The sequence below is a fragment of the Lynx rufus genome, unplaced genomic scaffold (genome assembly GCF_022079265.1).
Source record: "Lynx rufus isolate CCGP_SWC_20201006 ecotype Redwood Valley unplaced genomic scaffold, mLynRuf1.p SCAF_1, whole genome shotgun sequence".
NCBI lineage: Eukaryota > Metazoa > Chordata > Mammalia > Carnivora > Felidae > Lynx > Lynx rufus.
Window position 1 is genome coordinate 207838283 of NW_025814823.1, and position 22624 is coordinate 207860906.

At 40.0% G+C, this 22624-nt stretch overlaps 1 protein-coding gene across 1 annotated transcript; it reads left to right on the forward strand.

Moving 5' to 3' along the window:
• The first annotated feature begins 337 nt into the window (after window positions 1-337).
• Window positions 338-20939, forward strand: DAB2 (DAB adaptor protein 2). The gene is made up of 14 exons (XM_047073843.1): window positions 338-428; window positions 1438-1577; window positions 2515-2613; window positions 4302-4433; window positions 5153-5233; window positions 5735-5761; window positions 6000-6053; window positions 6461-6523; window positions 11211-11864; window positions 12850-13012; window positions 16973-17605; window positions 18160-18269; window positions 18881-18948; window positions 20868-20939. The coding sequence occupies exons 1-13, from the start codon at window positions 338-340 to the stop codon at window positions 18941-18943; spliced, it is 2310 nt and encodes a 769-aa protein (XP_046929799.1). The 3' UTR covers window positions 18944-18948; window positions 20868-20939.
• The last annotated feature ends 1685 nt before the right edge of the window (window positions 20940-22624 follow it).

Genomic DNA, 22624 nt, shown 5'->3' on the forward strand with positions numbered 1-22624 from the left:
AATAAAAGCATTAAAAAAAAAAATTTAAAAAAAATCTAGTAAACACCCTCTTTCCATATTGGAAACTACAAAGGAAACAGTCCTACCCGCTCCTCTTCAGAATTCAGTCTGTTTGTTTATTCAGAAAGAACAAAATGAGTCTGAAGAAATACACTCCTAAGTCACTGGTTATAAGCCTTTTAGCACAAAGTCTGGATTTGCTGTCTTACGATCTCATTATGCCTCTAAACTCTGCCTACAGGTATCTGTAGCAGGTTATGTTCGTTTGAGACTGCGGGGATCGCCTGGTGTCACTAGCCTTCTGCTGGTGCTGGAGTTGGCTGTCTGCCTTCTTGCCATGTCTAACGAAGTAGAAACGAGCACAACTAATGGTCAGCCTGACCAACAGGCTGCACCAAAAGCACCGTCGAAGAAGGAAAAAAAGAAAGGTATGGAGCAATCCTCTTGAGGCCGCTGAGGGGAGTGCGGGTTGGCTACCTCTGAAGAAATGTGAGGCTCGGGGTAAATGAACCAAGAGCTGGCCCTTGGCTCACTTCAACCTCCACCTCATGTCAAGTTCTCCTCAGCAGGAAGGTTGGACTTTGGCAGAGATTAGTTTGCTCCACTTAGAATAAGACCTGTGTCTGGATGGGGTGATTGCACCAACTTGGATCTTGCTGGGGAACGTTCATAACAGCTTGTTTGGTTGATAAACACAACTATCATTTATTCTTTGATTATCTTTCAGGAACCTGTTCACCACTTTGCTTTACTGAAGTAGCTGTTTTTCAAAAACCAAGATCTTTATTGTATTAGACCTTGTTCTCTTGACCTGAAGTACCACCAGAAAGTGCCAGAATCCTTAATCATTCATAGTTTGAGAATGTGCCCTGGTTTGTTTGCCTTTTGCTAGTATATGTTAGCTATGGGAATGAGACTGAACAGTCTTTTCAAGAAAAGCAAAAGAAGTTATAAAGATGAGATAATAATCTTAATAATTTTCAAAGAAATTTACTCACAATTTTCTTCTGCTTTATTGACAGTTCAAAATGTTAACAAATAGAGAAATGGCTTACTTTTCTTTATTTAAAAAAAAGGCATTATCCTCCTTACTTCCTTTTAAAGATATTTTTTTTTAATTATGATGAAGGATATCCCCAAATCCCACCCCATATATTTCCATAAATTTCCCATAATTCAGTCCATTTTGTACCTTTAAGAGTTTATTTTTTCTCCACCCCAACACCATATACAGTATCACAGAACGTGCTTTTACTCAAAGGAAGTAAGAATAAAGATAGAACATTGCATAGTTGATCAACTGTAACATGACCAGTATTTATACTACTCAGATTTGGAGATTCTGGAACATACTTGGTCATACCCTGGGGATGATATTTAAAGACATTTATAAATTTTATCCTAGATAAATTTTATCCTTTTTCCCCCCCTCCTCAGGCTCTGAAAAGACAGATGAGTATCTTTTGGCCAGATTCAAAGGTGATGGTGTAAAATATAAGGCCAAGCTGATTGGCATTGATGATGTGCCCGATGCAAGAGGGGATAAAATGAGCCAAGATTCTATGATGAAACTAAAGGTAAAAGGGGAAAGCATGCTTTGTCTCCATCTTACACAAATATCCAACAGAGGGAATTATATCAGAATTTTGTGTTTACCTATATCTCAATTATTTGAAAAAAAAAAAAAACATTTCTAATCACATAATTGATCCTGTGGTACCTCATTTTATGAGGAAACATGACTTTGTTCACATATTTTGTCTGCTGTTCTAAAGACCTGGCTTAATCAAGTATTGCGGGACTCTAGATGCCTTTTCCTTTGGGCAAATCAAGTTTTAGGTCCTGGAAGTATTCGGATAAAATTCAGGTCTCTAGGGGCACCTGGGTGGCTCAGTCACTTAAGCATCCGACTTCGGCTCAGGTCATGATCTCGCAGTTTGTGAGTTTGAGCCCCACATCGGGCTCTGTGCTGACAGCTCAGAGCCCGGAGCCTGCTTCAGATTCTGTGTCTCCCTCTCTCGCTGCCCCTCCCCTGCTCACACTCTGCCTCTCTCTCTCTCAAAAATAAATAAAGATTTAAAAATTTTTTAAATATTCTAAAAATAAATAAAATTCAGGTCTCTATTTGGAAACTATGGCTCTTCAGTATTAGCCTTTTGGTTTTTTAAATTTTTAAATTCTAGTACTGTCACTATGTGGACCTAATAAATAATAATTGTTAAGTAAGACAAGACCTAGAAGGAACATCTTTGAAGGTCTAATTCAGTCTTGTGTTTACCCATGACTATTCTGAAGCCGAGAGAATTAGAAGGACTTATCCAAGTTCACGCAGCTAACTCACGATGTCCTGGCTCAGTGTCTTCTATTTCATTCTGCATCTATTCTGAAAGGTGCCTAATCCTTTCACAGATGGCAAACCAGGATGAAAATAAAACTATCTTTTAAATGATTTAGTATCCAAAGCATCATAGGGTAGTTTTAACTAGATTTTTCTTGTTTTCCCACTCTCATCAGGGAATGGCGGCAGCTGGTCGGTCTCAGGGACAACACAAACAAAGGATCTGGGTCAACATTTCCCTTTCTGGGATAAAAATAATCGATGAGAAAACTGGGGTAAGAATCCGCTTTCACTGACACCTTTCTGACCACCTTAGTCTCACAAACGATGTGACTTAACTCTCAGTTCTCTGTTTCCCTTTTCAAAATTCTGTGGGTTTGGAAAAAAAATAATAATACATGTTACTTTTCTAGAGAAAACAGGCAGAAAATAGGGTAGGAAGTGAGGAGTCAAGACACTTTATTTTGAAATTTATTCTCTGTAATGGATGTGAGCCTCCATAAACACAGATATAGCATAAACACAGATATGCTATAAATATCACTTCGGCATTTTTTAGACCTCAAGTACACAGAACTAGATTAACCCTACTTCCTGGTTTGTGAAGCTGTCATAGGTCTATGCCTGGGTCTCATTTTAATGCATTGATTACCTGCAAACTTACTGGCTAACCCGAAGCTAGAATATTATCCGTAACACATCTACCTTTTCTTTCTTCTCTCTTTTCCCTTCTTCCTCACCTGCAGTTATAATCTCTCATCCTGTAGGTATAAACTTGTTCATTTACTTGTGGTTGCTGTTGTTTGACCGCATATGAAAGGTATTACTTATTTTGTTTGTTTTTCTGCCACCGTATCAAAAAACTGTCATACTACAGGTTCTCTGGGACTTTTTTCTCTGCTCAACATAACATCATGAGATGTATTTACTTAAAATGTTATTTGTAGCTCATTTGCGTTTCTGTAAATCAAGGTACTCTGTTGTATTAAGGTACTATTGGGAGACCTCCAATTATCAACCATCCCTTTGTAGAGATGTCTGTTATCTATCATGCAAAATCCACTGGTCAAATACAGAGCCCTAGAACCCTGGCAGCCGCTCACTTACCCTGCTCATCCTTGTGCACTGCTGTTTCTCTTGTCCCTCATCTCTCAAGTGTTATCTTCCCAAGCCCATCAGAGAATGGTGGCAGGTTTCCCTCAAGCATTCCCTTGTTCCCCAAACCTTCTAAGATATCCAATGTATACACTCCAGTGGCCTTAGGCATCTAGACAAAAACTGAGGTATCTTATGACCACCTACAGATATCCCTGAAGGGTTGAGCCCTGCTGTGTGCTTGAAAGGATCAAGAAAAAGGGGAGTGGAGGGAATAGATGGGAAGGCACCACTAAACCAATAACCCCCTGCCCCAGGCAACTCGTGGATAGTGAGGTGGACATGGGAAAAACTTGACACGAGCATTTGGCAACTTGCAGAATGTTCTGGGGATGATCGTTCTAACAATACTTCAGATGCTTTTCTGGCCACTCAGAGCCGTTGTCGAAAGATCCCATAACGAACTTAGTTATGCTGTTCACCTAAGTTTGACTTTGAGTTGGGAAAGTCGACCCACATAGATGGTTTAGCAATGAAATGTGCCATCTTTGCTTTAGAAATTCTTGGTCTCCTAATACAGTCCTCAATCCTTTCTTGCTATGTGGCGTCATATCTTTGGGATGGAGACAATCAAGTATCAATATTCTAGGAAGTGTTTTTCCCACTTCTGTTTTCTCCTCTTTGTTCCTTTTGGAGCCCTTACTAACAAGAATAAATGTAGCTCTAACCTTCAACCAGAGGCAAAAATTTCTTTCTTCAAGTGTTTTGGCTTTTTTTATATACGCCCAAATATCTGATGCTTCATCGTGCTGCCATATAAATAGATTCTAGTTTGAGCAATAAAACATTTTTTATGTTTATTTTTCAGGTAATAGAGCATGAACACCCAGTAAATAAAATTTCTTTCATTGCCCGTGATGTGACAGACAACCGGGCATTTGGTTATGTGTGTGGAGGAGAAGGCCAGCATCAGTTTTTTGCCATAAAAACAGGACAACAGGTAAGCTCCAAGCCTTGAGATACACCTGGAGGGAGACTTGTCCTCAGTTCATCATAGAGTGTCTGTCACTCAACTAGAGAGCTTGCTAGAGACAGTTAGATGTAGGAGGACTAAACAGTGACTCGGAAGATGACTATCTTTATTGGTCTTAGGAATCATTTTTCATGCTTATTTATTTATTCTGAGAGAGAGAGACAGAGAGAGGCAGAGATAGAGAGAGACAGAGACAGAGAATCCCAAGCAGGTTCCGTGCTGCCAGTGCAGAGCCCAACGTGGGGCTCAAACCCACAAACTGTGAGATCATGACCTGAGCTGAAATCAAGAGTCTGTTGCTGAACCGACTGAGCCACCCAGGTGCCCCAGGAATCATTTTTAAATGTCATTGAGACCCATATTGTGTATGGACAAGGATTGTTAGAATGGACTTTCTCCTAAGGTGAATGTTGATTTTAGAACAATAGCGAATGATTCCCAAAAATCCTGAAGCAGTTGGAAAACTATCATGATCCTTCTTGTTTTGTTTAAATACTAATTAACTCTGCCGGCCTGTATGTATCTGGCAGTGGGGACTGAGGTAGTGGTGATTCCCTCTAAACCGGGGGAGGATAGTAAGGAACTTTAAGAGAAAGGAAGAAACAGTACTAATCAGAACTGATGGGGACAAAGAGAAGAAAATAGTAAGATTAAAATACTCATAAAGATGCTTTTTCTTGCTTTAGGCTGAGCCATTAGTTGTTGATCTTAAAGACCTCTTTCAAGTTATCTATAATGTAAAGAAAAAGGAAGAAGAAAAGAAAAAGGCAAGTATTACCCAATACTGGCTCTGTTACACTTAAGACTATATTCAGGACCATGTTTGAACATTATGTAAATAAATATATGGCATGTCTGCAGAGTTGACTTCTTTGTGGCTCTTCAAAGTATAGAAAGTATAGAAATGTATTGTCTATTTTTCCAATACAGTAATTGATGGATGTTATAGTTAGATACCTGATTTTCTGTTCCTGACTTTTGTTATCTGTCCCCACAAGCTTCACATTGGTTCTAAGGACTATACACGTCGACCAAATTTAAGTTCAGAAACTGTATTCAAATCTAGTATTGATATGAAAAGGGCAGGCCAGGAAATGTAGGGCAGAAATAATATGCAAGACTCTCTCTTGCCTTGTGCCAGTGAACCCATACGTGTGTGTGTGTGTGTGTGTGTGTGTGTATAACCATAGATATATATATATATATACTAATTTAACTCCCTTTAACTGTAATTACTAAGATCACTGAATTTGTGTCTTTCTTTTTAGATGGAAGAAGCCAACAAGGCAGTAGAGGTAAAACTGCGTCTTTATGTCTTATGAATTGCACATGTGATGTGTATAAGTCCTTGTTTGCTACCTGTCCAAGCATGCTCCCCCACCAGCTTATGACCATGTGTTCATGATTCCTCTAGCCATAGAAGATGTACAGTTGAATGACCAGTGCCAAAATCATAACTGCTTAGCAAACCAATACACTAAGAAATTAAATTCTATAAGAAAAGTCACCCTTAAACATTTGCCATCTTTTCAGAACGGGAGTGAGACCCTACTGACCCTTGATGACCAAGCTAACAAACTAAAATTGGTATGTATGTTATTTTTTATGATTCTTATTTGCCTGAACATAGGTTTACTTCCTATAGATGTTGCTTATGCCAAATCTGCATTGAATACGTATGGACGTCCTATTATGACAACTATTTCCCTAAACATTAGTATAACATTTATGTCAAGATACAAAGTAATCTTTTCAGTAGACACATTTGAATCTAATCCAAAGACTTTTTAAGAGTGTGGATCAGATGGATTTGTTTGGGAACATGTCTACACTTCCAGACCTAAATAGCCTAATATCAAATCTGTATTAGTTAAATAAAAATAAAATTGTGACAATGGTTTTCCTAAGTCTTAGTTTAGGAAACAATTACAACAATATACAAAGTACTATTTTTTAGTAGACACATCTGAATCTAATCCAAATACTTTTTCAAGGGTGTTGACCAGATGGATTTGTTTGGGGACATGTCTACACCTCCTGACCTAAATAGTCCAACAGTAAGTGTCTGTTTTTAAATTTGCAATGTAATGGAAATGGCATCTGTAACTCAAATTGGCAATTAACCAGAAATCTCGAGCATCTCGAAACTTGGAAGATGACTGCTGATTTTTCTGCATAATGTATAAATGGCTCCTAGAACCAATTTGCATCTTAAGTTACCATGGGAACATATCAACACTAACTCAGATATATTAATTTTGCTTGGAGATTAGATTTGCGCAATAAGATAGGCAATGCAATCCTTTCTGGTATTATTAGGATCAGAAGAAGAGCTGAAAAGTAATTCTTGGCAAAAGTCTACCTGAAGGAAGTATTTGCTAGATGATTAATTATAAAGCCACTTGGCTTCTTCAATATTTTTCTATTCTTTCTATTGTGATTTAGCGGCATAAGCTTGGTGTGAAGTAAGACTTAAAACAAATAAGATGTTCAGTTACGTTTAACCAAGGCCTGTTTTTGTTTAAAAACGTTGTTCATTCTGTGCAGGACGCTATAGTGTATCAAATCTTCTTAATATCGCCCTATCCGTGACAACTACGTGAGAATGGAGCACTATTTTCCTTTAGAGATAAGGAAAGGGTGATGCAGGAAAAACTCACTTGCCCAAGAAAGAGGTCCAGATTCAAGGCCTAAACACAAACCTCACATCTTCCAAAACAGTCCTCAAGTAAACTACCCATGTAATTTTGGATTACTTCTTACAACTATTGTTTTGTTTTGACAGTTTCTTGAGTACCTGAGATTTGCAGGGCACAGAAATGAGTGAGATGTACAATGCCAATGAGATCATGGAGTTTACTGTCAAGTGGGGAGCCCAACATTAAAACTAATCACAAAGCCTATTAGTTGATGTTAATCAGAGGGTATTTATCTAGTTTAGAGGTTCATATAATGCCTCAGAGTAAATGAGGTTCTGGACTTGAATGTAAAAGATGATAAGGCAGTAATCAGACAAAAAGAACACCAGTCTAGAATAATGAGAAGAATGTCTGTCTAGGAGTCTGTTACATCAGGGAATTACCAAGCAAGTCTACATGACCAAAAAGGTCATAGGAATTAAAGCAGCAGCAGGTCAAGGACTGGGTAAGTCTCACTTGCCAGAATATCTCCGGGAATGCCAGCCCCGAACTTTCACATAAAATGGCCAGGCCCACTGAGATGAAAGCAGCCGGGGCTGCATGGTCTCTCTTCTGTCCCCAACCCTGTGACATTCACAGTGCAAACCAGCATTTAAATGAAGACGTACAAAGCCTCCAATAGAGAAGAATCCTGTTTAATGTTCTTTTCAGCAGTGAGTTCTAATTCACTTGTCTGTGGAGACTTTATTCTTCACAAACTTTTTGAAATACAAGATTAGATGATCCTGAAATGTCCATCATAGCTCTGAGGTCCTTTTGATTCCTACACAACTTCGCCCCCTCCTCTATTGTAGCCCCTTCCCAAAGTAAATTGATATCTGAATGATCTACTTTCCAAGTGTAACAGACATTCAAACAAGTACCTTGACAGAGATCTAAGCACTCAGGCTATGAAGTAGAATTCCAGTGGGATAGGCAAGGAAGCAATGACTATTTAATCTGCTTCGGTAGACTTCTAGAAAGTTCTGAAAAAGGAAATGAAAAACAACATGATTAATCCTGAGTTTTGTTTATATTAGACTTAATGCCTTCAAAGAGTTTTTGGTTTAAAGAAATAACATGGAAGATTTAGATAAACTAACAATAAATTAAAGTGATAAATATCATGAAAGCAGATGATATCTGATTAAGAAAGAGAATGCTAACAGAACTAATTACGTGCCGATTGGATTTTGCCAACATGGTCTTACATATTGACTCCATATTCCTAGGTCACAAAATAGATTTATCTCTATTTGATAAAACCAGAATGTTTAAAAATGTTCATAATCTTACAACAGTTTCTCTGGAAGAGATGAAGAGAAGAAATCTAAATTACCTGGACTTTATTAGTGGTTCCCTGACCCATTTGCTCCACCCCCAACATTTTATACAGGATAGTTTTATGCATTGCAAACGAGACTCATGTTGCAAACTAAGTGGCATCCCTTAGAACATATTTTTATTGGCAATTAACTGAACGATATTCTTCCATACTGCCACTTAAAAGAAAAAGAAGAAAAAACAAAATGACATGCTCTCAAACTTTAAAAATCACCATTCAAAACAGTTATTATGAGAAGAGCATAAGGTAGGACCCACCCCGAAGGAGGTTAAGTCTGGTACAGGGATGGAATCAGGGCACAAAGCACAGTGTCTTGCATGCATAAGATGCCATGGGTGGGCACAGGTGATGATGAAATAGATCAACGAAAAAAGGTTTTGTAAAGAATCTGAACTTGAATTGGGTCTTTGAAGTGTGTAGGAAAATAGAGAGTAGTTAAGCTAAAAGTAAACTGGGTCCTATTGTAGGTCATTTTGAAAGGCTAGCTAATGAAGTTATTTTAACATAGGGGATAGAAAGAAGCCACTGAAAGCTTTGGGCAGAGAAGTCCAGGATTAGGCAGACTGGAATGGTTGGGAGAGATTAGCTACTTGGAGAAAGCTAGGCTGTGGAACTCAGTATGGAAGACGTTGCCTTTGTACAGAGACCTTTTTAATTTCCTGAGTTCTCCTCTTACTGAAACCCCATAAGAGCAGGGACTGATTGCATTTCACGTTCATGTTACCAGTGCTTGTTTCTCAGGTGCTCAGATGATGACCCAGTGGTTGCAATGTTGACAATGCAACAAAGAACTAATGAGGTTCTGACCTAGGAGGTGGATGAGGAGTCTTACATCATTCCACTGTGGCCTATGAACTAGACTCTTAATCCTGGGTTAACAACAAACCCAACCTGAGGAGAGCCTTATACATTTTACTTATAGGGTGACTATTCAGAAGTCTAACATTGTGGCTCCTGTTTGGTGTCCTAAGAACTTCTTCAGAAGTATTTGAAAAGGAGAACCCTACCAGCTGTGAACACCCAACTGTTCTAACCCAGAGGTGGCTCATCATAAATGAATAAATATTGAAATCACAAACTTTTGCAATATGTTTTGTCCTCTCTTGATTGTTACAGATCCCTACATTAAGAGATCTTCCAATCCATTTCTTTGATTAAAAAAAATTTTTTTTAATTACAAGCTCTTTCTTCTGACAAATTCTTATGGTTATGGAGAAAAACTGGCTTTGAAAAATAGTGTTTTTATACCTAACAGTAAAGGAAGCCAAAAAATAGATTACCAATTAGGCCTGATTGAGGACCTAGACTTTCTAAAAATATGTTCTTTTAGAGCCAAGGAGGCCTATTTTTATTTACTAATTTGAGAATTTCATATTCCCTTTAAGTTGTTTTTGTCCCAGTGATCAAAAATATCCAGCATTGGGGTGATGCTGGACCTCTAACTTCCATCTCAGCTAGGCATTGTTTATTGTTTATATTCTTCCGCAGCTAGCATAGATGAGTAGTTAATGGATCAAAGTTGGTCAGAAGAAGGTGTGTCAGTTTGACAGTCCTATCCCAGGGTGAACCTTAATTAGTTATGTCACTGACCTGAATAAAGACATGTCAGATTTTTCAAACTCGCTAATTTTATGTTAAAAAGCATATCTTATCTAACAATTGGGAACACGAGTAACTAATATACCAGAAAAACGATAGAGAGGGAATATAATTTGTAGAGTTAGGTATTTGGTATGTTTTTCAAATTAACTCTAAGCCCAAATCTCCATCCTATACATGAAGTAAAGATTAGATTGTACATAAATTAAAGATTGGTTGAATTTATTCACCAAATAGATGAGATTACTGTCACAACCTGGGCAACTCTAGGCTGTATTATAAAAAAGATGCACAAATGCGAGAGGTTAATGTGATATGTTGTTATATATCAGTAGTTGAGTAACACTTCCTTCTTTCTAGAAGGACACAGACAAAAGGATGTGTCCAGAGATTAGGATGATGAGAATGAGAGATCCAGCTTGACTAGCACCTTCAAAAGGATCCTTACATATTTAAAGAGGCGTACCTGCCATACCGTGTGATGTGATGGGAAAATCTGTTTTTGCCCCCTAGAGGAAAGACCAATTATAGGGAAATATATTTGACCTTAAATTTTATTACAACCGAAACTATAAAATATTAGGCAATGGATTTGGTCATTTAGAGAGACACTGTTACACGATTCTAGGGGTAGACACATGGGACGGGATGGGACCGTGCAGCAGGTGGGGAAGCAGAGTTAGGTGTCAGAGGTCTTGTCTTACTTTCAAGCTCAGTGTACTCAGATAATTGCTTAGAGTGACTTGCAATCGGTTTCCTTTAAGACTTGCAAAGGCAGGAATTGGAACAATGCTGATCATGAACTCAGCCAGTCTGTAAGGGTAAGAGACACATGACTAGAGCAAACAACAATATAATTTCACTTAATGAAGGGCCAGCAAAACTGAGACCTAAGTAAAAAGTCAAGGGGCAGGGAGGGCCAGGGAGGACCTTTTCACCACTAGTAAAGAATGCACTCAGGGAGGTGATGGGAGGAGAAAATGGTCAACCTGCCTGTCAAGACAAAACTTTAATGGGAATTTTGATAGTCCTGATCATCTTAGGTAGCTTTCTCATTTGAAGTCACGACATGGACTAACACTTTCTTTTCTCTCTTTTTTTTTTTCTTCCCAAATGTGATAGGAAAGCAAAGATATCCTGTTAGTGGATCTAAACTCTGAAATCGACACCAATCAGAATTCTTTAAGAGAAAATCCATTCTTAACAAATGGCATTACCTCCTGCTCTCTTCCTCGACCAAAGCCTCAGGCAGCTTTCTTGCCTGAAAATGCCTTTTCTGCCAATCTCAACTTCTTTCCCACCCCTAATCCTGATCCTTTCCGTGACGATCCTTTTGCACAGCCAGACCAATCGACACCCTCTTCGTTCGATTCTCTCAAATCTTCAGATCAGAAGAAAGAGAATTTGAGTAGTTTGTCTCCTCCACTGAGTAACGGGCCCCTGAATGGGGATGTTGATTACTTTGGTCAGCAGTTTGACCAAATCTCTAACCGGACTGGCAAACAGGAAGCTCAGGCAGGCCCGTGGCCCTTTTCAAGTACGCAAACACAGCCAGCAGTGAGAACTCAAAATGGGGTATCTGAAAGAGAACAGAACGGCTTCCATGTCAAATCCTCCCCGAACCCTTTTGTGGGAAGCCCTCCCAAAGGACTGTCCGTACCGAATGGCGTAAAGCAGGACTTGGAAAGCTCTGTCCAGTCCTCACCACATGACTCCATAGCCATTATCCCACCTCCACAAAGTACCAAACCAGGACGAGGCAGAAGGACTGCTAAGGTGAATTGTCTTCTCCACATATCCATTGGCAGAATGCATGTTCGGTACCAAAGGGTGGTGTGATGCAATCTCTCTTTCCTGCTGCTCTTGTAGTTTCCTGTGTGGCTGTAAAATAGACGGTGGGATAAGGCACATCTTTCTCCAGGAATACCTTCCTCCAGTCGCCACCCTTTCTGAGCTCGCTCACCAGTGTTTTCACGCCCTGCTTGCTGTTTGCATGTCTTGTCACTTATTATTAACTAAACACAAGTTTTTCCATTTTTAATGCTGCTATGCTTCTGTACCTCTGGTAAGTTTGATCGTCATGTTCTGGAAGGGGAGGGCAAGGGTTCTTGTGATTCCTTGTGTACCTTCCCCACACTAACACCCCCCCCCACCCCTCATGTTGCATTAATATCCAAGGTGGTGGTGGAAAATTCTGGAGTTTGCCTCCTCTATTCAATGCTGACTGAATAATCCATTGTTTTAAGAGAGATTTATATATTTACTATGATCACTTCATTCAAAAGCAATTTAAAATGTGGTTTCTGTAAGGATCTTTTTAAAAATCTCACTAGAATGTGCAGGCTGGCCTCATAGTTGAACTGCAGTATCATCTTTATGCAGACTTATTTAAATCCAATGGAATAATCAAAAAAATGTAGATTACTTATTTATTTATAGTTGTCCTTTCCTTCCCAGCTTTAAGCTTTTAGCTGACAAGGAGACCAGACAGATATAAATGTGTAAATGAGTAAAATAGATTTCACCTTGGCAGTCCTCTTTACATCAGTTACCAAGACCCAATATTCTGTCCACTGCAGGGATCTGTCTTTTTCGGAGGGGGGGGAGGGGGGGGAAGGGTTGGCTTTTTGTAGTTTATCAGTAAGAGGATAAGCTTTTGTTTGTGTGGTTCCCAAATTTGAGCTAACAGAATAAGAGACGGAATAAAGCTACATTTCAACTGTTACTAAGTAACTCTCGTATCTCCCTCTCTCCCTATCAGTCTCCAGCAAAAGACTTGCTTGCATCAGACATCTTTACCCCTCCTGTCTCCGAACCTCCCGGCCAGACATCACCTACAGGACAATCTGCAACCCTACAGACCAACCCTCTGGATCTCTTCAAAACAAATGCTTCTACCCCAGTGGGACCCCTTGCAGGTCTAGGTAGGTGCCAAAGATCGAGTTAGATTTGCTGTTGCTTTCACTCATAAGATTATAAGGCAAAGGAGGAAGGTACTTCAGATCCATTGAGGTGCCGGGGACATAAGAGCTGAGCATCCTGGGGAGACTTTCTCCCACTTTTACTTTTGTACACCCCGCCCTCATTTGGTACTCTTGACTTGTAACTGAAGTTTGGCTCCCGGAGTTGGCATGTGAGAAGAAATCCATGATCAATATTGCACTTACCTGAGCCAAGTGGCAATGGATTACAGAAGACAACTGTAAGGGATTCTGGAGCTCAGACCAGCTTCATTGGAGAAACGGGGTGGAGTTGGGAGAGTCTTATCTGTGATCTGCATTGGAAAAACTGGTGATCAGTTTACTAGATCAAAGCCCTATCTCCTATTAAGTTGATATGCTTCTTGGATAGGATATCGTATCCTATCCTTCCCCTGAGAGGGATAGAAGTTAAGTCCAATGCAAGTGTAAGTCATAGAATGAAAGTCTTAGGCTCTCAGCCCAGCTCTGTTCTGGACATACAGTGTGTATGAGACAGGCATATATTCTGAGCAGTCTCTGAATACTTCAGCCTTAGCTGTTCCTTGTCCATATTTTGGCCCACTGAGTGTCTTAGTAGAGTTGGAAGACAAGTGCCAGAAACCTGAAGTTGAGGAGAACACAGAGATAAGGGAAGAGATGGGATGTTATCAGATACCCAGGATGTGCTGGGGCTCATTCATAAATGTGTCTTCAGCTCACGTGAGCCACTGAGCCACTCGGAAGCAAGACACTGGGGAAGGCCACTTGGCTGAGGACTGGCGCTGCTGTTCTTTGCCCGCAGCCTCCAGTTCTTTTCTGCCTCCGTGGTACAGTCTTCAGAAACCCTGACAATAGTCCCTGCTGTCCTGCTGGGAATTCTCTTTGATTTTCTGCTTCTTGGCACCTCCATAAGCTCCAAACAGACTCTCTGTCTTGGGAGGGGTTTGGAGAACTATGGATGAAGAGGGACTCTCTTCCCCATTTTGTAATATTTGACCAGGGCTCTTGGTTTTCTCTGCCTCCTACAGAGTCAGTTATCAGGACCCTTTGTTTATTTGTTTGTTTGTTTGCTTGTTTCCCCTACTGCTTTCCTGCAAAGGAAAATATTTCCATTTTGTCATATTAAATCTGTTTAATCATATCTGGAGTATGGTGACAAGAGTGGGGTGTTACCCAACTGCTGAGTGACTGAAATCAATGTGAGTGTGAGAAACCAACTTATTTCAGGTCTCTGATTGCATTTACACCATCAAGACTCTCTCTAAAAACTTCATGTGTCTTGGGGGCTTCCCCTTTTTTGCGTCGCTCCTTTCCCTGTCCCCCAAGTGGAGCTGGAAGGTGCTTTTCCTTGTAGAAAGGTTGAGAGCTTGCGCGCACTGCCTGTGACTAGATCACATCACAGAGCTTTGCAGTCTAATATCAGTGCCCTGAAGAATTTTTACAGCCAATATTTAACAAGTCAGCTCGAAAATACAGCTGGACCCTATAACTGTTAATTTATTCAGACGAAGGGAAGCTTTTTGGCTAGGTGCCCCTGTTGAGGCCTTGGGGTATACAACTGCAGAATACTGATGATTCTTCCAAGTTTGGACATGGGACTCAAACTGAGCTCTACAGTATAGCCCCTGTCCACTAGCAGGGATCCTCAGCCAAACCATGGAAGGTTGTAGGTCTGGCTTCCGCTAGACCCAGCTGGGGGACTGTCTCTTTTGGAGAACTGGGGGTGGGGAGAGGGTAATGTAGAAAGCTGAGCCTTCAGATTTGGCTAGCTACCCTGTGTTTTAATCTAGCACCAGAAGGTAATAAAATTAACTTCTTATACTCACACTCTCTTTTTCCTTACCTCTTGCCTCTACTTTCTCCAGCAGAGCCTGGAGTGTCTTGGAAACACAGTGCATGGGATCTCCTAGATGGGAATGAAGGCTGACATTTACATATACTGGGAAAACCTTTAATTCCTGGCAAATACAATATTTGTCTCTTTAACCACCACCACTCCCACTAATAGCATCTATGACTAAAGCCATACGTTTTATTAAAGGCAAAAGTCATCCAGACATGAAAGATGATAAAATTCTACTCACTTTGCACATTCAGTTGACGTAAATTATTGATGAGTGACTCTGGCTTTGGTTAATAAAAGTTAAATAAATTTGCCTTAAAATGCTAGCAATAACTTCACTTAAACCCAACCCACTTTTAGAACCCCATGTTATGGAATGTAAAAGGACTTTTCCCTTGATTAGTTGTGAAAAAAAATACATATGTTCTTTAGTGTACATGAAGCCTGATTTCTGTAGCCACAAAATGAGTATTTGAATTAATTTCCACTAAAAAAAAGTAGTCCTGTCCCTCGATGCCAAGGATGCAGAACAGGAAAATAGGGTGATGGATTTGGAGCTGGTATTCCTGGGTTACCAGGATATTGTTACAGACTGTGAGCTTCCCAATTTTAATAATGAATATTCTTGTACCCATTTCCCTAACCTCAAAAAATAAACATGTTAATTTAGCTAGATGGCCTTTTCTGAAACCTACCACTGTCCATGAGCACATCACACAACGTCATGGCCAGATGACTAGCACACATGATGATACAGTTGAGTCAAATAACATGAATCTCCAATACTAAGAAAATTCAAGATAGAATATCTTGCTTGCTACATCAGCCCCTGAACATCATTTTTAAAATATTTCTCACTCTGGAAACAAAAACATTCCTAACCCAAGTTAGGAGTTTGGAGGCCCTTTCTTAGTTTAGTCAGAAAACTTTCATAACTAAAGAATACTCTACTCCAAAGCTCAAAGCAAGTAGATTTTGAGAGCAGTGCACCATTCGTGTACAGGTATGAGGCTGAATTTAGATTTTTTGTTTATGGTGGCAGTTTGTTTCTCAAGTAGAGGGAGAAGATATTGGAGAGACCTGTATTTTAATAATTTCACCAGTTCTTAATCCACATGGCAAAGACACTAGAGAAGGAGTCATTCCCCCCCACAAAGATTAGATGCCTAGACACAGGCAATTAGTTCCCTCAGAAGGTATAGTTTTTTGGCTTGGGGGGGGATATTTTTGTTTGTTTTTGTTTTGTTTTGTTTTGTTTTGTTTTGTTTTGCTTCATGTTGTCTTCTCTCCCTCCCTCATTCTTTGAAGTATTCTGTTCTGACTTCTGGCAAGGTTTAGTGAGTGACACATGGCAGGAAGCACTTTTATTTGAAACAGCTCTCCCAGGATAACCAGCCTTTCCTCCACATTTATATATATAAAAGTCTTAAACTATCTTGGCATCAACCAGATTTTATCATCCTTTTATATGGCTGTGTCAACCTTGGCAGCATTTAAAAGCAAGGAAACTGAAATGGTTTCTTCAGGATGCAAGCATGTTGAGGCCTAATATACATGCATGATAGCTGGTTTCCATAAGACTCCAGACGTGAGCCAACTGCCAAATGAAAAGATCAAGTCAATGACTCAGAGTACCCAATGGATTATCTTAATTAACTAGTTCATAATCAGCATGGTTTGTTTATATAAATGTATTCACTCAACAAATACATTCATGCTATTGACAGGCTGTGTCCTAGCTGTTTGAAATGTATCAGTATGATAAGCACTCATCTTTTCATGACTAGGTCCTTATGGATTGTATTCCTCTTATAATGAGAAAAGTTTAAAAAGCTGTGGTAGAAAGAAAGGGCTTCAAAATGCAACCAACATTTGAATGCCAGCTATCTTGCATTAGCTACTTAATCTTTAGAGTAATCTAATCTCTTGGGGCCTTTATTTCCATGTCAGCTTTAAGGCTTAAGGAAGGTGTTTACCTTGTAGATGCCCTGTAAATGCCCCCCAGAGAGTTGTGCTTTCTGAAACTCAAGAATTGTCTTCAAGCTTGTGTCCTAATAAGTCCTTTCTCTTGCTTTCTTCAGGTGGTATACCAGTTAGCCCCCCTCAGGCAGGACCATGGAACCCAACATCTTTAGTCTTCAATCAGTCTGCGTCAGTGGTCCCGGGAGCCATGATGAGTGGTCAGCCTTCAGGATTCAGTCAGCCAGTTGTTTTTACCACAAGCCCAGGTGTTCCAAGTTGGAAGCAGCCGTCATCCTTTGCAGCTTCAACTTCCCCTCCAGGCCCTGTTGTTTGGGGCCCGTCAGCCTCTGTGGCACCCAATACTTGGTCATCAACAAGCCCTTTGGGGAACCCTTTCCAGAGCAATATTTTTCCAACTTCTGCTATGTCTTCCCAGCCCCCTCCTATGCTCTCCTCTCTCCTGGTCACTCCTCCTCAACCACCTCCCAGAACTGGCCCTCCAAAGGACATCTCCAGTGATGCCTTCACTGCCTTGGACCCACTTGGGGATAAAGAAGTGAAAGAAGTGAAAGAAATGTTCAAGGACTTTCAACTTCGGCAGCCACCTGCTGTGCCTGCAAGGAAGGGAGAGCAGACTTCCTCTGGGACTTCAAGTGCCTTCTCCAGTTATTTCAACAGCAAAGTTGGCATTCCTCAGGAGAATGCAGACCATGATGACTTTGATGCTAATCAACTGTTGAAAAAGATCAATGGTAAGCTACCCACTGCTCTGCCTACTGTACCAACAAGTATTTCCACTGTCATATGGGTCCGCAGAGTCCCTTAGAAGAAACTTCCTCCACCCACCAAGAGCCTTAGTCTCGCTTTCTTTGGTAATCAGTGGTTATGGAGACACCTTGACCAGTTAGTTACTTATGGAACGAACTGTTTACCTTGGCTCTTTCTAAGGGCTGGCCCAATGCTGCCCTCTTGTGACAATCCCTAAAAGGGCTGCCAAGAACTATTGAAATTCAGTGGGTTGTGGTACCTGGAAGGCTGTAAAACAGAGCCTCAGCCATACTACACGGCCTTAAGTGAGGGAATTCTGAATCTCTTCCACTTCAGGTCAATACGCACAGCCTCCTCTTGTGATGAATTTGCCTGTAATAATCACTGGGAGTCCTAGTATTTGGTGGTGATTTTTGTTCCACGATGTAAATTTCAAAAGTATGGAACTTTAATTTCTGAGATAAGCCTGACTGGGGGACTTTTGCCTATATTTGGGGAGAGATTTTCTACTGACTACTTGGCATTTTTTCCCTTCTAGAACCACCAAAGCCGGTTCCCAGACAGGGTTCCCTGCCAGTTACCAAATCTGCTGACAATGCATTTGAGAACCCTTTCTCTAAAGATTCTTTCAGTTCATCACAAGCCTCTGTAAGTATCAATTACTAGAAGCTGTTGCTCCAAAGTACGTGCCACCTAGAGCTACTGTGTTGTAAATTAACCTTGTTTGAATAATAACTCTTTGATGGTAAAGGATATTTAAATAAGCTTTGCCATTGAGAACCATCACAGTGAAAACCTCGACTCAAACTGGGGAGAGATTATGTTTCCAGGGGCTACTATCCTGAGCTTGAGAAATGAGCATTATATAGAAAATGTCTTTTGTATCTCACTTAGCCTAGCTCATAAAAGCACTGTGGGAGAAAATTGAGCAACATAGTACTATCTTTAAAAATCTTTCAAAGATTTAAGTTCCTGATTTCCCACCCACAATCTTTATCTCATAACAACAGTACCTTTCATTTGGGAGAGGCAGACATAATTCATCTGAACTTTAACACCGGTATAAATAATAAATATGCGTCACCAGTTACGATCAGGCAAACACAAATCATTGTAGACCAATATAATATCTCATTTTTCTGGGACCCAAGTGATTTTTAAAGGAATTTGAGAAATCTTAATTGCAGGGTTTTTTTGTTTTTTGTTTTCCTTCATAACTGTAATTCAACCCTATTGACTGAATGGTTTTATCTTCATAGATGGCTTCTCAACCCACATCTCCTGATGTATATAGGGATCCTTTTGGAAATCCTTTTGCCTAACTTCTGTAAGTAGAAGATGTTATTAAGCTTAAGTTTGGTAAGAAAGCATGGCACAGGGGATGAGGGTGAAATTTTAATTTTAGAATTGGTTCCAGCTTAAATGTTTATAACTTAGAAGGAATAGACATGTAAATCTGTGCTTAACTAATTCAATAATGAATAAGCTGGGCACTTGAGAAAAGAATTCTTACACACATTAAAAAACAATAAGGGAGCGCCTGGGTGACTCAGTCGGTTGAGCGTCCAACTTCAGCTCAGGTCATGATCTCACAGTCCATGAGTTCGATCCCTGTGTTGGGCTCTGTGCTGACAGCTCTGTGCCCAGAGCCTGCTTCGGATTCTGCATATACCACATAATACCTTTCTAGTTGTTTTTTGTTTGGTTTGGTTTTGGTTTTTTTAACCTTCATACTGAAGTGATTGCAAAGGCATTACTTTATTTCCTATAGAAGTTTCGAAATCTGAAGACCTTTTAAATTTTTTTTTTTTCAACGTTTATTTATTTTTGGGACAGAGAGAGACAGAGCATGAACGGGGGAGGGGCAGAGAGAGAGGGAGACACAGAATCGGAAACAGGTTCCAGGCTCCGAGCCATCAGCCCAGAGCCCGACGCGGGGCTCGAACTCACGGACCGCGAGATGGTGACCTGGCTGAAGTCGGACGCTTAACCGACTGCGCCACCCAGGCGCCCCCTGAAGACCTTTTAAGCTACAGAACAGGTCAGCTAAACAGATGCTGATCACATTTTCTGCCTTCCAAATCAATTGCGAGAGGTCTCAAAGTTAGTCCAAAATAGTCTGAGGGTATCAAGTTCAAAGGTGGTGACAGCTGCCTGTATCTCCTTCAAAAGCAGCATGGGCGCAGATGAGTCTGCTGGTTGATTGTTCTCACTAGCGGACGTCATCTTAGGTAAGTTATTAGGTGTAACGACCTTAGCTGCCTTGCTGGCTCAGCGTGACCCTTTCTTTATCAAAAAGGTATGGAAGCAACTTTGTCTCATCTTAGAAGATCGAAGTCAGTGGAGGAAAGAAGGCTTGTCTGCATTTTCGAGGAGGGAGGGCATAGCTGGTAGGGGAGAACAATAAAAAAGAATGAAAGGAACCCAAACCCATTTTTTCTAGTCTTGCCCCATCCAGGTGGGACTCCTCAATTCTGTCTTGACCCATCTAGAATTTAATTATTTTAAATAGATAAATATCTTAAATCTGACACGGACAGTAAGATTGGCTTTATTTGCAATTTGGATTGTTGCCCCTCACTCACCTTCTATAATTACAGTGTTTCTTAAAGTGCTTTTCTATAAAATCTGCTTCAGAGAACGGGCTGAGATTATTGAAAAGGCAAGTTCTTGGGCCCCACTGCAGCCCAAGGAGTCTGGTGCTTGGTCCATTGGTGCTTGGTCCAAGGAAAGGTCCATTTTAACAAGCAGCCTGGTGATTTCTAATGCCAATAGAGCAGTGCAAGATACTGAAGGGCTAGAAGTCTTAACGGAAGCTCATTCTCACCCTCCTCTCCATGGGAGGCAAACCTGGACAAACAGAAAGGAATAAACTGTATCTGGAGTCTAGGAGGATCGTTTGCACTAAACTGAATTGGCTAGAGGTCTCCCTGAAGGCCCTTTCTTCCTTAGGTCATGAAAGAAGGATTATTTTGGTCAACTTGCTAAACTTACAGATTGGGTTTTGGGGTGGGCGAGCAGTTATGGGAGAAAAAAGTTAATATTAGTGAACACTTGCATTAATCACTTTAGTACAGGTTCCACACTTAGTATCTTATTTAAGCCTCTCACATCAGCCCTAGGAGATCCTATTACTGATGTTTTATTTTTTTATTTTTTTTTTCTATTACTGATGTTTTAAATGATGACTTCACATTTAATACATTGATATTAACCACAGGTTTTTTCTTCTCTACACTTCTCTAGGAACTTGATATGCTGACTATCCAGAGGAACAAAAAGGTTGGCCTTAGTCAAGGACAAAGCTAATATCCAGACGCCTTGACCTCTGTTCTTGTTCCAGCTTTGACATATTAGCTGTTGCCTTATTTCTTGTTGCCTCTTCCACTTGTAAAATGTCTTTCACTTTCTGTTTAGATTAAAGCTAAACTGAATCTATGGCTTTAAATAAATTAAGACTTTAAATTCTCTAGCTTAATGTAAATGAAGTAGTTTCCCTATTTGAACAGTTGCCTAGTGTGTTTCTAGAACCTTCTAGAACACTCTACCATGGACCCTCTGGTTGGGAGATGCAGCCATCACAGCTCCTCAAATGACACTGTTTTGAATACATTTTAAAATCCTTACTGTTCCAAGTTGTTTGGGGGTTCTATTTTACTGCAAAGAACCTAAAGGTTATAGCATAACAAGGCACCTTCTTAAGTCTTGCTTCATATCAACATTTAGAGAGAATTTTTAAAGTAAATTTGAAGCAAGTCCGACTTCTAGACACTTGGGAATCTGACACATTTAAGAACCTTTTTAAAAATATAGTTTCTCTTTCTGAAGATTATTTTCTCTCAAGGGTAAGACTGCTCTTGTTTTCCAATCTCTTGCTAGATACTGCAAATGAGGGAAAAGCATTATTTGTCTCTCCTCTCCTCTTCCCTGTGATTCTTTTTTCAGTCAGTTTTGCTCCTAGGTTCATATGGCATTACTTGCCTTTCACAAGCAACAGAGTTTTATGGGGAAAAAATACCTAATGATTCATGCATCTGAAATGTCTCTGCTTTCTCAGTAATTGCTAAGCCCAGTAACTAGAACTGCAAATGGGCACAACCTTTATCCTTTCTATGGAATAGGAGGCCATCCTCTTGAGCTGAAGTTCCAGAAGAGCAGTTAATGTTGAAGAAAAACTGAACTCAACTCAGCAATGAAGGACTGTATTCTGAAGAGTAACACATCACAAAGTTCAATGTGATTGTGCCAAACATATTAGGTGCTTATTTGGGGTCATGCTAGACCTTTATCAAGTAACTGGAAAACTTTCTTGAAGCCACAGTCTCATAGTTAGTAGGAAGATAAATGGTGGGGAAGGGGGAGAGAAGCTGTAAAACAAGTATTTGGTGTTATCATTGAAAATCTAATGTCTGCAGTACTTTTCTCCTCATAACCTTGGAAACTCTCCCAGTTCATTTCCAGTCATATTGTTAGCAAAGTTCTGAAGGATTTGTTCTTGCCAAAATGAGTTTCACTTTGTTATGTTTATGTTGGTTTTTTCAAGTTGTCTCTTGACCCCTAATGCTCAGGTTCTTGTGGGCGTTAATCAACCATACAATGTTACCTTTAAGTAGAAGAGGAGGATGACTGCTCAAGATCTAAACAAGATGGTGGCCTCATGGACCTTTATTGATCAGCCCCAAGTAGTCCAAGCGAAAGTCCTGTGGTTTTATTTTTAATGGTAATAGCTGATTATGTATGGCATAATTTTCCATCCGGCTCCCTACTCAGTCATTATAAACACAGACCTGAAATAGTATTTTATGTGTCCAAATACCTGAATGTGCTAAACTGGAGGCAATTATTTCTAGGTAGTTGAGTTTTTGAAAGTAGAAAAATTTTGAAAGTGATGATCAGCCACACAACTGTTTTGTACATACTTATTTTCTTGTGCACTTTTTTCTGTATGCAAACAAAGCTATAAATTTACTCATTTCAATAAACTGGAATGGCAGAATCTCATG

What these genes read in the sequence shown, in the direction of transcription:
- DAB2 (XM_047073843.1), top strand. Translation starts at nt 338, where the DNA reads ATGTCTAACGAAGTAGAAACGAGCACAACTAATGGTCAGCCTGACCAA. An exon ending in GAGGCAGAAGGACTGCTAAG is followed by an intron (nt 11,865 to 12,849) that starts GTGAATTGTCTT and finishes TCTCCCTATCAG; the next exon opens with TCTCCAGCAAAAGACTTGCT. An exon ending in GGGACCCCTTGCAGGTCTAG is followed by an intron (nt 13,013 to 16,972) that starts GTAGGTGCCAAA and finishes TGCTTTCTTCAG; the next exon opens with GTGGTATACCAGTTAGCCCC.